The sequence below is a fragment of the Phaethon aethereus genome (genome assembly GCF_964289735.1).
Source record: "Phaethon aethereus genome assembly, chromosome: 6".
In the NCBI taxonomy this organism is placed as follows: domain Eukaryota; kingdom Metazoa; phylum Chordata; class Aves; order Phaethontiformes; family Phaethontidae; genus Phaethon; species Phaethon aethereus.
In genome coordinates, this window is record NC_138580.1 from 1,101,645 (window position 1) to 1,117,629 (window position 15,985).

Sequence of the window (15,985 nt, forward strand, 5' to 3'; positions counted from 1 at the left end):
CATTATTGTAAGTGCACTGTATCAACAGAATTGGGATAAGTCTATAAATATGAATTTCCATTAGGATGCTAATGACTTCAGAAACCAAAGGTAATATTTGAGCTTCAACTGACAAGGCTTACTTGGTAGAAAGGGATTTGGTTTTGCAGTAGCAAATATGGAAAGAAGCAGGAGTCTGCACAGCGCGCACTCAGAGTGCCATGGGAACCTCTTCTGTAACAAGGTCAGAGGGAGGCAAGGCCCTTCCACCAACACAGCCACGGGTGGGTGGGCTTGTGTCCGCAGCACTGTCAGGATTTAATTGTGTTATTTTGAACTACTGATTACATTGCCTACATGCTGCATTCATACTTACTGTGAGTAGAGTTGTGACGTGGCAGAGTATAGCAGCAGAGTGTCATTGCATAGAGTTTGGTATTTAATAGGACAAGAGTTTTTGTATGAAGATGGCAACCTCTCTGGAAGGTTTTCTATGTGTCTTGTTTTCTTAAGGGAGGTGAACAAGCAGTCAGTACACTCAACTCAAGCTCATTATGAAAAAAAGTGCCTTTCACAAGTCTGTTGTAGATGCTCTGCCTAAACACCCTTCTGCTACAGCAGGAGTTCTGCCTTGGTGAGTTGTAACTAAGAACTACAAGACTTTATGCTTTTCTGAATATGTGAAATTGTTATTCTAATAGGCACAGTGCCAGAATCCTCCTTAAAAATCAAAAACCAAAAAATAAAAATCAAATCGTGCATTCAAAACTACCGTAAAACCCACAAATGCGTCTTCGCAAGCTTATTTATTACAGGCACCAGCAGAGATTGTTACAAATGGTTTAGGCTTTGAATGTCGTTACCTGTAATAACCAGGCATCACAATATGCACGCCTGCACTTGGCTGACAGATGTTTTGTACTTCCTGATCATCCATTTTGCGCACAGAGTCTGTGAAAGGTCCTGTAGCATTGATAACACACTTGGCTTTGACATCAAACTCCTGCCCTGTGAAAGAAAACAGTATCAATCACATACACCATTTGTTTTCCTGCTCACTGACAGTCTCCATTATTAATCTATCTATGAACTTAACCTACTGTAAAGTATATTGTGCTTGTCTGAACAGAACAGCTGGAATGGTTTTTAAAAATTAACAAACTTTTCATGTAAAACCAGATTTGAAAGAAAATGTTTTACAGTGAAATTCCATCTTATGCTTAAAGGCAGAAGAAGGTAGATTGGGTAGAAGAAGTTCAGCTGAAATCTGCCTCTCAAACAAGAGAGATTTCAGTCTCAACCCACAGACTTGGTAAACGGGATTATTACTGTACAGTATGTAGCATTTTACAATTTCATCTTTGCTTGACAGAAGGGTTTGGATGTAAAGCTTAGTCTACCCTGCCAAAACACTAGGATTTGAATGAAAAATCTGACAGAAGTTAAAGATGATTGACACTAATGGTATGCCACTGCACCCTGGGAAGACGGCTCCTTTGTCGGCTCATTGATATTTACAAACAGCACTGTTCCCCGCTCCTCCCTCGTTTCATTATTTCTGCGTTTCTTTAACGAAGAGCATACGCTCTCTGAAGCGCTGTGCTTTCTGTTCAACTGCGGCTCGGCAAAGCCCGCTGCGGAACACCATCCCTTCCACCCACCGAGCAGGGTGCTGCAGACCGAAGGGCGCGCGGTGCCGCCCCGCTCGCCGGCCGGCCGCCTTTGTGTCCCCGCACCGCTGGGAAGGCACACACCTGTTAAGACGTCCCTGCAGCGCACCCCGCACACGCGCTCCTTCCCGCTGGCCGGGTCTGTCGTCTTCAGCAAGCGCAGCACTTCAGCGTAATTGGCCGTGGCAGCACCGTACCTGGCAGCAGTGAGGGCGATGGCGAGGTTCATCCGTGCGTCGTTGTGCTGTCCTGCAGCGGGGACGGGACCGGAGGAAGGACACCAGTCACCTCCAGCCACGGACTTGTGGTATGGAAGTGTGTCAGAACCGATCTGTCACATCTGTCCCTGTCACATTGAATAGGCGTCATGGCTGCTCGCGTCTAACGAGTTATTTAAAGATACATCCCCTCTGCTGCACCGGAGCATCCGACTGCTGTACCGGCAGCAGCATGCCTAGCTGCGCTCCCCACGCGGGCATCTGTGGCATCCGAGACTGTACCACACGCCACAGCCTTTGCACACTATGGAACTGAGAGTTAGTGCCCGTTCACCTCCAATTTAGGAGAGGACAAATAACTTTTTTCGCTACCTTTCCCTGCGCAATCATGCTGTAATTCTGTAACTGTATCCAAGTACTTGTTTGACAGTCCAACCAGTATTAATCAACAATTCCCATTAGCAAATGTACCATCCAACATCCAAGAAACAACCTTTCAGAGACTCTGCCAAATTATCAGCTTTCTGAAACTGTTTCTTCTGGTATATGCATTTTAACTTCCCAACATACAACATAAAAGCATCAAAAAAAGAGAAATAAGTAGACAAGAATTAATGAAGGATTCTTAGCATATATCATTAAAGATTTATTACTGAAATTCCCGCGTTAAAAAAAACCGAGAGAGAGAGGCGGAGGGACCATGAGAGGAAGATGATTAATTACTTTGAAATACTGGCTTCACCTGAGACTTTTCCTATTTATTATTGCTGCTGAAGTTAAAGTCCTGGATGCTGGCTAGAAAGAATTACTATACATTGAAGGGGCCAGGCTCTGTGTGTCCTGAATAATTAATTTACGAGAGGTCTAAACTTCCTGAGGTACGGTTCACTTCCCCACGTGTTTGGTCCACTTCTATCAAAGATAATACTGATAAAGTGATAAATTTGTAATAGATATTGTAGTTGATTTATGTTGCCAGCATTCCCAACGTTTAGTATAAATGGTTTATGTAAAGTTTGGTCCTTCTGATTCTGCCTGTGCAACCTCGAACCACTGCGCAAATAATCTGTTCCTAGCTAAAAGGGCAAAGTTATACAGATGGGATCAATGGCCTCGAAGGCGCCACCTCCCCTCCCCAAACTTCTCATTCTAACACAGCCAAGATGAATCAGTGCAATCAGTCTTCAACTACACGAAAAAAAAGTTACGCGAAGCGTACAGAAACAGTAACATGATAAAGCACCGATGAAGAAACAAACAGTAACTCAGATTCAACTAAGCAAACAATGCCCAGAATAAACTGCAGAAAAGAACAGCAAAACAACTGAGCAAGATGTCAAGAAAAGTTGGGGATGCTCCATCACACAGGATGCATAAGACCAAACAACCATCTGTCAGAAGTGGCAGGCAAATCATTAAATAAATGCATCAACTTTATGCATATCAAATTTATGCTGCAGTAGTGTCAGGGAATGGATAAAATGACCTTATGAGGTTTACCTCAAACCTTAACATTTTAACGCAGCGTTGAGAGAATGTACATCTCACATACAGAGGGAGCACTAGAGAGAAAAAAGACAAAGAACAGCGACAAGCTGCATTACAGTAGCTGCTTCTATGTAAAGCCGCATACAGGACCTATTCCAAAGTAATCCAGGAAATGCTCCTCCAGCCCAAAGTCAAAGGCTTTCAGAAATGTATTGTTCTGGAGACATCCCTCTTTAATGTGGTGCTCAATTTGGGGGACTGCCTGACCCACAGGATACCGCAAGTCTTGGCTTTACAGGACAAGAAACCAGCATAAACCAGAAACACAGCCCTCAAACAAGTGCCATCTCTGTATAAATGAAACCCTGAAGTACCCGTTTCTGTGTGGTAGGATTAATTCTTTTACTGTAGAAGAACCCCAGGGCCAAGAGGTTTTCCTTAAGTTACTTTTGATCCTCCATCAATTTGTTCTTGCCATCATTGCCCAAGGTGGTACCCGATACAAACTGGTCTCCTCTGGCTAACACAGGCTGTGGATTCATCACACAAAAGCAGCATAATTTATAGTGTTAGCCAATATTAGCTTTGGTCTATGGGAAGTCTTACTGTTTAAATTTTGCAAGCTTGCCTCTTCCCAGTTTCATGACTTATTTGTCCAGACCAAAAGCAATCCAGAGAAGCCAATCAGCAGAATAAATAATTTGGAAACAGGTGTAATTTCTAAAAAGAACAAGCATCTAAGTAAAAATTGTTTATTAAGCCACAAATCCAAGAGTTGCTCAGCATTTTGTTGAAATTCCTCATGCTCATAACAGCAGAGTGAGCTAAGGATATGCTCACTGCATTTGGGGGTTTGGACCACCCTGTTCAAAATAGTGTTTTCACATTTTCTCTAAAACTCTCCTCCATTTTCCCTTCATCATTATTCTGATGCAAGAAAGCCCTTGCTATTACTCAGTTCTCAGCTGTCCAAAGGGAACTCTGAGTGTGTATGTACTGTATTTGCAGGAAGAGGACGGGGAAATAACCGGTCCCTGATTAACTACACATCTAGAAAAACTCACTGCCTTCAGATTGATGTGATCTACAGTGTCGAGTCCTAGAGTATTTCATAGTATAAACAGCAGCAATCTGTAGAAGTCTAGATTTGAAAGAAATGAAGAGTGACTTCTCAGCTCAGAAATTTATCATCTGTGGAGAATAATACTGCAACAGTTTGGTAGAGATGGGGTCACAGTACAATAGTTTTTATACTCAGGAACAGCGCTTTTTTTCTTTTTCCTTCTTTTTTTTTTTCTTTCCCTTAAAAGCCCTCCAACTCACACATGCACATTTTCCCCCAAGGCAATTACGTTAAAATCCTGCACTTTATATGCAATTATCTTTTTTTCTTGCTGTCTGAAGAAGTTGTTGCTGTTCCTCCATACACATCCCCCATTATAAAGGTACTGTAGCCAGATCGGTTCTTAATACAGCACCATTCACAGTCGACAAAGCATATTTTCTAGTGATTAAAGTAAAACTAGCTATTTACACATGTGCTAGTTTGGAATCAGGAATATCTATTTCCAAGAGATTGGTATATGTGCTGGTACTTAGATGATCCTTACCACTCCAGAGAGAAACAGAAGGATGAAGAAAAGCAAGGATTCTGCATCTCAACCTTTTCGACTTTCCAGTTAAACACCATTCTCCTCAGGTAAGATTCAGACATCCTCCAAACCCAAGAAAAAAGCACCTCCAAGCTTAACTTTCTCCAGAACAGACATGTAAAGCTTTCTTGACACAAGCACTATTACCATGTTCAGAAGATGCCCAGGAAACCCAAGGCATAGTTGTGTGATAAATGGCAAGGTAACCAAAAGCTTCTATCGGAGGTCCTGGATTACCTACTTAAGGTAGCTCTGCATCCATCATCCTTCATGGCAGCGCTGGTGCGCCAAAGCAAGGCAAAGAAAAAGATTACTCCTCCTTGCTACTAGAGGTAACCCCTCTATGATACCATGGGGTTGTTGTTTTTTTTTTCTCCAAACGTTCTAAGCCAAGAAGTTATTTTATAACAACAGAATAGCTAAGCCCAATTAATTTGGCATCCTTTTCCATAAAGGAGCAAGCTCCTGAAGATCTCATAACTAACCTGTTAGTTAGGCAATACAGTGAAATTAGAATTATGACATTCACCAACAATAGATGTTCACAAACACCCTGCCCTGGAGAGGTCACTGCTCCCTCAGTCCTGCTGCTCGAGGGCTAGTTTTGAGAGCACTCATTTGTTGTGAGCATGTCAGTTGTCAGCTGGATGAATCTCAACAGTGGTAGAAAAGGCAGTCATACCTCAGCGTCTTTGGAAGAAAGGTCCAAGAGCCAACTGATGGAACATGCTGAGTTTTCTTTGCAACTCCTCCCACGATACCTCTTGAAAATAAGAGGATGTTTAAATCCCGTAAGTTATTTCTAGCAAGAAAAACTGAAAGAATCATCCATCTCATTATTCACTATTGTCATCTGCTTGTAATATAGCAACAATGGAGTGATACTTTCATTTTTATTATGGGTAGTCAAGCTAGCTTTTCACAAAACACTGGCCTAAGTGCTTTCATTAAATTAATGCTGAGTCCTCTTCAAAAAAAACCCAAACCCTTATTCTTAGAAGGCATACTGCTGGTGACATTTAATGCGCGAAGACATTTTGTGCAAGTGTGTCCTACATCATGTTAAGACCAACAGTAATGCCATTTCGTTTATAAGGGTGGGTTTTTTTGTGTAATTTAGGAAAATTCTATTTTAATTCCTTAGTGTTGTATTGCTTCAAAGACAAACAGACAATGCTTCCGTTGGCACTAGAAGAATCCTCCCACAGAGTGCACATAGTGTACATTCAATTTTATTTTTACCAATGCTGAACCACAGCCACTAGTGGTAACAAAGCCCACAGACTGTAGAAATTTGGTTGTGACTGATTCAGTAGAGTTGTGTGAAAAGCACAGTGTTAATAAGGCACTCTGCTAGTTCTAGTATATTCTGTCCTGTGTCACACTGACACCTACTACTTTTATGCCAGTTTCTGCTTTCTCCTCTACAACTCTATTCAGCTGAAGACAAACAGCACACAGTAGCCAGTGACTGCATTTGTTTGTCTGGAAGATTAAAAGATCTTCCAGTCTTAAGCGGGTAACTTCTGTTCACGTCAACGTTTTTACGCTAGGAACTAACACTTTGTTATTGAGTGTACCTGCTGCATGACAATTAGTCATGTAACAATGCACGCAAGCATTGCGGCAATTGCCCCAAATACACTTTGGCTCATGCTGCGACAGCATAGCTGTAATATGCAGGTTTGCAAACTTCTTGCTTTAAAGAACAGGTTGGTCCCTGCAACAGACATGAAAGCCTTCTCACCTTTTCTCAATTTACAGGCTTTTCCGATTAGGCATATCTAGTTATTGCTCCAGAGGTCAGTTTAATGGAGAGTCGGAAACTAGCCATGCAAGAAGGTATACGACAGTCTTAATGAACTTTCTCAAGAGGGCAAATCTTTCCATAGAGCCACCTACCAGGCTTCTTTTGAAAGGAAAAAAATACATTAAAAGAAATATTTGAATGAGACAACTAGGCCCACAGTACGGTCACAATTTTATATCCCTACATAATGTAGCCATACAAGTAAGTAGGGTTTTTTGTTTTCTTTTAAAAAGCCAAAGGGATAAATGTAAACCAAATACTTGCAAATTAGTCTCTTGCTTGTATGTTACTCCTTTACTGATACCAGTAAGCTGCACTTACTTAACTAGAATACTTAACTGCAACTCATGAGGCAGTCCCTTGGATTTGGAACATACCCAAAAACCTATCACCCAGCATCAAGATGGGGGTATTACTGGATCGCAATAATGACACCCATTGTCCCCAAAAGCACTGGAAGTTATTCTAGTATTAGTTATCCTGAAAGTTGTTTTAAAACAAGTATATTTCTGTACCTATATGTTAAAGTCTTGCAACAGCCTCCCACTAGATAATTGTATGCATATAGCAAAGCAATGCATGAACTCAAATAGTTCCACGTGCATGAAAGTTTTCTTGTTGTGTATATACAAACCTTACAAAAACCTTCCCAAATTTAAGGCTGATGAGTGATAAATGATATACCGCTACACGTAACTAAGTTACCAGGACTGCCCGCATCCTCTAATTTTTAAGTGGTTAATTGCATGAACAGTTTTATTACAAGCATTAAAACGGAACTCAACATCTGTTGTACATACGGAAATCAGTTATATCCAAGTTTAGGCATTATGAATCAGCTGGAGTGACTCAAAATTGTTCCAGACTTCTCTGAGAAAGAGCTCAGCAAGTTCTTTTCCCCAAACCTAAGTAGAAAAAGTTCAGAGGTAAACATCAAATTTGACTCGTGAGTCACAAGTCATCCTTAAGGATGCCCTCAGACCTCAACTATTTCTCACTCTCTGAATCACATGAAACTTAAGTCAAAAATTTGCTGAAAACTAACAGACTTTCCAGGATACATAGCATGCACGCATTTGTTCTTGGACTGCTTCAGAGGGAAGAGCGTTCTGAGTCAGTTAAATCAGTTCCGTCACACCCACATATAACGACACAGCAATGTCACACCAGACTGTTAGTACTTCTCATACAAGCCATATATAATTTTAATTCTGCTTTCCACTGTGTTATCTGTGGCGCTGAAATATGGCCCAACCAGGTAGGAAGAATGATACACATCTAAATATGCACTTTGCATTGGAAAAAACCACACACACCACACATTTTAGTTCTTGAAGATCTGCCCTAAGAGGTAGATACTTTCAGCCCTCACTCTGTAGGAGCTTTAAGGGAAAGGAAAGGCTTGAGTTTGGCCTTCTCACAGGCCAATTTATTCTAACAGATTCAGTCTCAAATTTGACACATCAAGTTTAAATAATCCAGTAGCAGTCATTTTAAATATTTTCTTGCTTCCTCCATTTAGCACCAGCTTAGACCGCAAGAAATAAATTTCTCTATTCCTGTAAGCGATGGAGGTGAAGCAACCATCAGCCTCTGACTTTTAGGTTCTGCTCCTCAAGGGTCTGAAAGAACTAATGCCCATTTACCAGTAACACCTACATTTATCAAACCTTAACACACAGAGCTTGCGAGTCCGCTGCAGAGACTACACAAGATGCAATGTAACCACTGTTTTACAAAACAATCTTAGGGAACTTAAAGATTATCTTCATAGGGCAAGACTAAAGGAATGGAGGAACCTGTGACCAAACAAACTGCACATATGAATAAAAACAAATGAGATCACAACAAAGATTAGGAAGTGAAAGTACGATACGTTCCAACTTATGTATAGAGTTATAAACAAATGACTAACGTAAGCAAGAGACAGGAAGCCCATAAAAGCTTAAAAAAAAAAAATCACAATACCATGAAATGTCTGTCTAATTAAGTCTACTGCCAAGTTATGGTACAGAACCTAAAACTCCTATTGAAACTAAGATATTGGCATACAAAAATAAGCGCCAATATCCAGGTACATCAAGTGAGAGACAAAATTTGGAACTATTGTTCTGTGCTACTGCTTTATAATTATGTTGTTTCCCACTTCTATCAGCCTTCAACTTGTCACTACAATCATATTGCAATGTCAGTGTAAGTAAAAGCACAGTGTTAAAATGAAACTAAACATTGTCACTGTCAGTTTATGGAAACTGTGCTAAAATGTCACCGCGAACAACTGTCACGGCAGGCCTGCTGCGGCCGTGCCACCGCGCCAGAAAGAAACGTGATGATGTCAGTACAGCTTACTGCGTACCCGCATGGCATAAGAGCTGACTAGTACTCCCAACGCTCATGCTAACAGCTTAAATTTGGGGCAAACTTAAATTTCAGGCAAACTTTGCTTTGCAGACCGCAGTAGCCATTTTTTTTAAGCCTAAATGAAGTAGCAAGAGCTGACAAATCGATCGCACGTTGTGTTCAGCAGGCGGGACGCTGACCTCCGCTGTGCGACCCAGCGCAGAGCGGCCGGGGCCGGGGAACACGAAGCCACCGAAGGGGCAGCCGGCCGTGCCAGAGCCGGAGTGGCGAGAGGCAGCGCTGCTCCCGAGGACGTGGCACGCTGCAAGTGGCCGGGACGGGCAGTCGGGTGCCACGCGCCCTGAGCGGTGCCAGGCAGCGAGCAGGCAGGGGAGCTGGCAGGGCTGCTGCCGCCGGAGGGATCCGGCCCATCTGACGGGGAAGCCAAGCGGGAGCATTTTAACCGGTAATTCTCCCCCGAAACCCAGAGAAACCCAGCGCACGAACAGACACAGAAACAGGCCAGGAGGTGCTGGGCAAAGCGAACTCTGCTGATGGGAGAGGAGGAGCGCAGTGAGGAAGATGAGCACCTCCCCAGCCCTTCCTGAGGATCGGAGCTGCCTTGGCCCTGTATGCTGAACAACACGGGGACAGCCACCGGAGCAGAGGTAGAGCAGCAAGACATACAGCCACCCCATAATCCGTTTTCCCTCAACATACATATAACCATACCTACAATATGGAACAGTGTACATATTAACTAATGACCGACTATTAAGTTCACATAAAATGCACACATATAAATTACAGCAGAGTTACATGCTTCGATGGAGTCTTTCCCCTAAAAGCCACGACACACTGGGGAACGCTCAGATGTTTGTGGCACAATGTGCAAATAATGTTGTTTTGCTCAGGAATAATCTTAAATCTTTTAGGTAACATGATCTGAAGAATTATTCCCCGTTCACTTCTTAAGGGACACAAAAACCATCCTTTGCTTATATGAGCATTAAAAAAAGAAAGAGAGGCACAGAATTCACTAGAATATTCATCATTTCCAACCTTAAACCCACAGCGTACAAACAGACGAATCCAGCAAGTCAGAGAGCAAAGCCAATTTAATCTGTGGCTCCCCTGAGGTAAATGTAGTTCACAGTCCTGCCCCCACCCCAACCTCAGCCATAATCCCTGCTTCCTGGAGGTAAGAAAGCAGTGGAGTGAGGAAAATTCTGCGGCAGGATATAATGATCCAAAATGACAGGGACAATAATGACAATGAATTTCATGTCTCCCAGTCATGAGCTGGGGATGCTTGACTGGGCTGACTTACACAATTAAATTGTTACAGGTACAGCAGGAGATGCAGTTACCGTCCGCATGCTTTTGGGAAGGATGCCCCCAGCCAAAGGAGAAGAGTGCTGGGGCTGCACCGTCCCTTTTGTTAGGGGCAAACAGCTGCTCCTGCCGGGGACACTTGTGCGGCTGCACCCTTTGACAGAGGCAAGGCTGGGTTAAAGATGCAAGCCATTTTAGGCTATTGATTTTGTCCCTTTTGAAAACGATAAAAGAGCTCTGACGGCTAAAGCACGGCACGGCTCGAGCCACCGCGCGCCGAGAAGCACTACAAGCAAACAGAGACCCAACGGATTTTATCAGAGGACTGGGAAGCACCGTTTATAACGGATCCTGTTTCCTCTGTCTTCCCCACTGGTGTTTATACTAACGCCAGCAAGGGAAAATACTACCACTTCTACAGGTTCCACCAGAGACGTGCATCTCATTTTACATGCGTTCCACTAGAGGCAGCCAGTATTACCTTTACAAGCCCTCTCGTAGCAGGCTGCCGATCTTCAGGATTTCACACACAACTCTATTATACAGAACACAGGACAAAATGTATGTGAAAGCAATGGGATATGGAGAATACACACGGTATTTTCCCGGTTATACCTACAGTTAGTGTGCCTGCAAGGCTTCTTTCATTCACCCAGCTTCAATTTTGAAATACCAAGAAATACGGTTAGCCATGTATTTCACCTATAGAAAGTCTTTTTAGTGACAAACTGTCAAAGAGTTTTTATATCCAGGGAAGGAAAAGAGTCACACAGTTGTCTGCATCTGTAATATGGTAATACCCCTATTACAGCTCAGCAGTCTCAAAATATTAATTTGTCAAATATGAATTATAAAGCTATAACATTTCATAATTCAGGACACACTCAAATTCTAGGAAAAACAGCTACAAGAGCCTAAATAAAAAAAAGCATTTATTCCATTTTTGACAGCTTAACGAATGCCCTACTCTTTTGCATTGATTTTTGCATGTGTGTGTCTGTGTGTGTGCATGTGTGCCCAGGAAGGATTTCTCATGGGGCTTGCTGTAAACAAGGAAAGCTAAATCCTCTGCCAAAGCTTTTTTCTCTACCTTTAAATAACCTCCATATTAAATATTTCAGGAGAGAATATACACAAAAATACTGAGAAAGCAAAAAATAAAGAATAACTACTTACATTGCAGCAAGTATACTGGAAATCTGTGGAACTAGACATTAAACAGCCAAATATCTTGATGTGGCAAAACAGTCACAAAGAGTACTATATGTTAATTCCTGCTTTCAGAAAATAGCGGTAAATTAAAAGAGCAGGGTCAAAGCAGCCCTAAAATCTTAAATTTGTGACTGATTCATGAACACAAGTTTTCCTTACACACCTAAAAACATATTTTGCCTTGCAAAATGCGCCAACAAAAAGTCTGCAAGCACCCAGAAGTAGAAAAATAATACACCTTAAAGAGATTCGTGCCACTTAGAATTTCTAAACACTTTAAATTGAAATATTCTGGCCAGTTTGATCTCTGTTTTTATGTTAAAAACTAGAAAAAACATTATCAACTATGTATAATTTAAATGGAGATTAATTCTTCCATTTAAAGTGCTTTAAAATAATTCTGCCTATGATCTTGAGGTCTCAGCCCAGCTTCTCCATAGTGCCTCTTCTCCAGTTTTCCTTGAGCTACATAAGTGGAACTGACAGATCACTGCTCAGATAGCAGCCACGTTCTTCCCCCAAAATGTTGCCTTTTTGCTATTCAGGAGTATCCTAATACCAACAAATGCTAAATGAAGTCTGACATGTACCCCTAAGAAACAAACTTGTAAGTTGTGGCTTCAAAGAAAACCTTGAATAAATAGGACACATTGTGTACACCCAGGCTAACATCCAACATATGCTTTAGTTTCCTGATGCTGAGACAGAGCAAGAATAGCCTCTGGTAAAGTCTGTGATTTGCTGTTGCTGGTAGTTCCAACATTTATAATGTACCATTTTTTTTTTTTTGCCTGTATAAACAATTTTAAAATGTAATTAAGAAGACCAGAGCAACATTTCAGAACACAGCATATTCATGAATAATGGATTATTTGACATGCCACTAGTTTGATTAACAATTACAAAACAAATCAAAAGCATTCCTGATATTTCCTTTGCAGAAGAACATTGCCACCAATAAGTCATAACTGGGCAGGTGGTTTTATCAAATAAAAAGTAACCTACATAATGAATGTTTTTAATTGTTCCCTTTGGTGGTGGTGATCAACATGCCAAACAGTGAGATGCAGCAAGTAGGTGCTATTAACAGCTACAGATACGAAGAAAGTATGATAGAGACAGGAATAGAGAAAAGCAAGAAAACAAGATAAAACTAAATTTCTCTGCACATACAGAATCAGTTAAGATATGCCATTCTTAACAGGCCAATTTATTTATTCGTTACTTAGGGAAGACAGAGAAGATAAAGATATGACCTACTATACAACACATACATATATTTTCACCATTTTTTTTTAATTTTATGATTAATCCTTCTGGAAGAACTAAAAGGAGTTTAATTCAAGCTTATCATCCACTCCTATACTTTAAGCTCAATTTCCTTTCCCTTTTGTCCTCCCTTCCTCCAGATTTAGGGTATGAAAGCATATCACTAAAATTCAAGTATAATAATTTGCAAGATCTAAAGTGTGCTTGCTGAAACATTATAACTTAAAACAAATTTACCATGTACAGAATACAGGTTAATTGATCACGATAAAATAATTAATCTGCTACAACACAGTGTGAGCCCATCTACACATGGGCCATAGGCTAACCTGCAGAGGAGTCACTACAGACAAAATTTAAATCTGGAATGTGGAATGTTAAGAATTGATTTAACATTGTAGATGGGAAGTTTTTATTTTGGATTAGGTGCAGCCTCAAAGTACCCAAAGGTATATTATGAACTCACAAATTTGATACTTTAGTCCTTCAGAACCACTTTATTATTCTAGGAAATTGAGGTTTGGTGGAGCTTTGAGAGTTTAAAAATTTTGTCACTGCAAAACACCATTTCTTTAAATTTGGCATAAAAATGGGGATAACTAAGCTGTAGTCTTATAAGTAAAGCAAAATAAGGCCAGATATACTAGCATGAACAAGTAGTTTCACTGGCAGCAAAACTTCAGGTCTACTTTTAATATCTCTCACCAAATTAGTTTGAGAGCCCTGCTAGCATTGCAGCTGATCCTCTGAAGGAGAATTGTTAAGAGTCTCTGCCAGCTACCTGGTTTTATGAAACTTGTATGAATAAACAGAGTGATTACACAATCTTCTTTCTCCATTAAACTGCTCTTCAGTATTTTGTACACTTCCTTTTCTCCCTATTTGACACTCCTTTGTTTCCAATATGCAGAGAGTGGGTTTTTTTCCTATTGCTTGGGAAGGCAACAAAACCACCAGAGATGTGTCTCAGTCCTTCACAGAGTTCTGCACTGTATTGCTGCTCAGATGTTTTCCACTAAAAGACCACATTGCATCTTGGTGCTGAGTTTTCATTTATTGCAACGCTGTTTAAAATAATAATTCATCCAAGAAACTTGATGGCTAATTTTAAGGTTATCTTATAGATCTATATCTTTAGAATGGTGGAGTAGTAAATAGCTATGATACACCTAAATTATCTATTTAATTAGAAAAAAACTTCAATATATTATGAATAGATTTCAAGTTATAGTGCTCTTATAAGAGGTGTAATTACAGTTAAGAGAACCACTTCGTTCTTCTTGCATGCTCCTGGGATCCCTTAAAACAGTCTAAGGGACAGCTTACGATAATGAAAAAATAAATCTGAATTGCTTCTATGTATGCTATTTACAGCAGCTCTTGTTACAGTATACAAAAAATACCACATAATCCCGTAACAAGTTTTGCTTCTAAATAACCTCTTAATTCCTCCAGATCTTAAAAATTAAGTAGAGAAGATGCAGTCTCCATTAGAGACAGGTAAAAAAATCAAGTCCATCCTTTAAATCTCACCTTACTCCCAAATGAGAACCTACACACACATATATATATTTTTTTCCATTCTGCTGGGCTCTGTATGAGACAACTTGCAATTATCAACATGTGCTTTTGCCAGAAGCCTCATAAATACTGAGTCCAGTGTGTTTCCAGAGTCCCTCCTGCTTCTTCCCAGTACAAAAGCCCCTATTGATAAGCTGATGAATAGTGTAAATGCAGTTCTAAAAAGGGAAAAGAACTACCTTTATAATCAATTTTGTGTGAAGACCTTTCTGCCTGCCAAAAGGTCAGAAACTACATCTTCAGGTAAAAACTAACTAGAACTGTACCACTACTGAAGTAAAGCAGCATTTAAGCTATGTATTCTTTGGAGGGCTCCTCCAAGCCTGCAAACAATCTGTGGCTTTTTGCCCTATCCTGAACAAATTTAACATTTTGCTATTACCTTACAGGCCCCATTACTAAGAAAGTTTCACCAAAACTTTCTGCTTGAAAAGGAAGTGGAAGAGGACTGAAAAAGGGGGAATACCAATCTAATTAAAAACACATTGTGAAACAGCATAGAAGTCTGATGCAAAGAAAAAAAAAAATCCATCTTCTAGATATGCCAATATCACCAAGTGCATCATGAAAACAGTTATGACAGTATACCCTGGTACTCCACCTTAAGTTGAGAACTTTGCAGCATTCAGAATTTGTAGTAGTTCAGTATTTTTTCCAATATTGAAGTTCTGACAGTTGGGAGATGTAACTTGCCTGACATTAGAAAGCACTGAGATACAGCAGTTTGCATACTTGTACGTCAACACAAAGGCTAACATTCTGGACAAACAAACTTCTAGGTAGTAGTTTGTCAAGTAAGCCAGCCTTCACCAATTGTGTCTCAGATTGCCTTGTGCATCTGTAGAGACTGAAGGGACAGAGTTAAGGAATTCTTTGCTTGGCAGATCCACTGCGGCACCTGTTGCTATACAGTTATGCCATGGACTTATTACCAGACTTATTTCACAGAACAAGGCAAAAAGGCTTATCCATTCTTAAATTAGAAACAAGAGTGATGCTCCTTCCAAACATGAATACACATGAACACTCTTGAATGTGAAAATTGCTATTTCTAGATGACTGCAATGAGTTCTATTAAATCATCATTCTGTTTTGAATGAACATCAAAAGACTTGCAGAAAGCATCTTTATTTTCTCCCACTGATTTTGTGTGTTATACACAAACACTGATTTTGTGTGTTATACACAAACATACCTAAAACTAGCTGATACAATAGATTAAGTAACTCTGGAGGCATTTTTCCTCCCACAAATTTAAAACCCTTTATTTAAAGGGGTTTTAACAGTAACCATTTATGTGTTACAGCAATCTCTGTATTTGATTAGAATTACAATGAACACTGTCTTTGCAGAGCAACCAATTCTATTGGTGATTCAAAAAGTAATTGATCCAGGCCTCATCCAGCCCAATACAAGAACCACAACCAGAAG

General features: G+C 40.5%; 1 protein-coding gene across 2 annotated transcripts in view; it reads right to left on the minus strand.

Moving 5' to 3' along the window:
- The window catches only part of GPD2 (glycerol-3-phosphate dehydrogenase 2), a gene marked incomplete at both ends in the record, with an annotated part of 47,978 nt that overhangs the window by 15,382 nt on the left and 16,611 nt on the right, over window positions 1-15,985 (minus strand). For both annotated transcript variants that reach the window (XM_082001441.1, XM_082001440.1), the window contains 2 exons: window positions 843-987; window positions 1,734-1,898. In XM_082001441.1, the coding sequence (XP_081857567.1) occupies window positions 843-987; window positions 1,734-1,898 (310 nt within the window). The remainder of the gene's footprint in view (window positions 1-842; window positions 988-1,733; window positions 1,899-15,985) is intronic.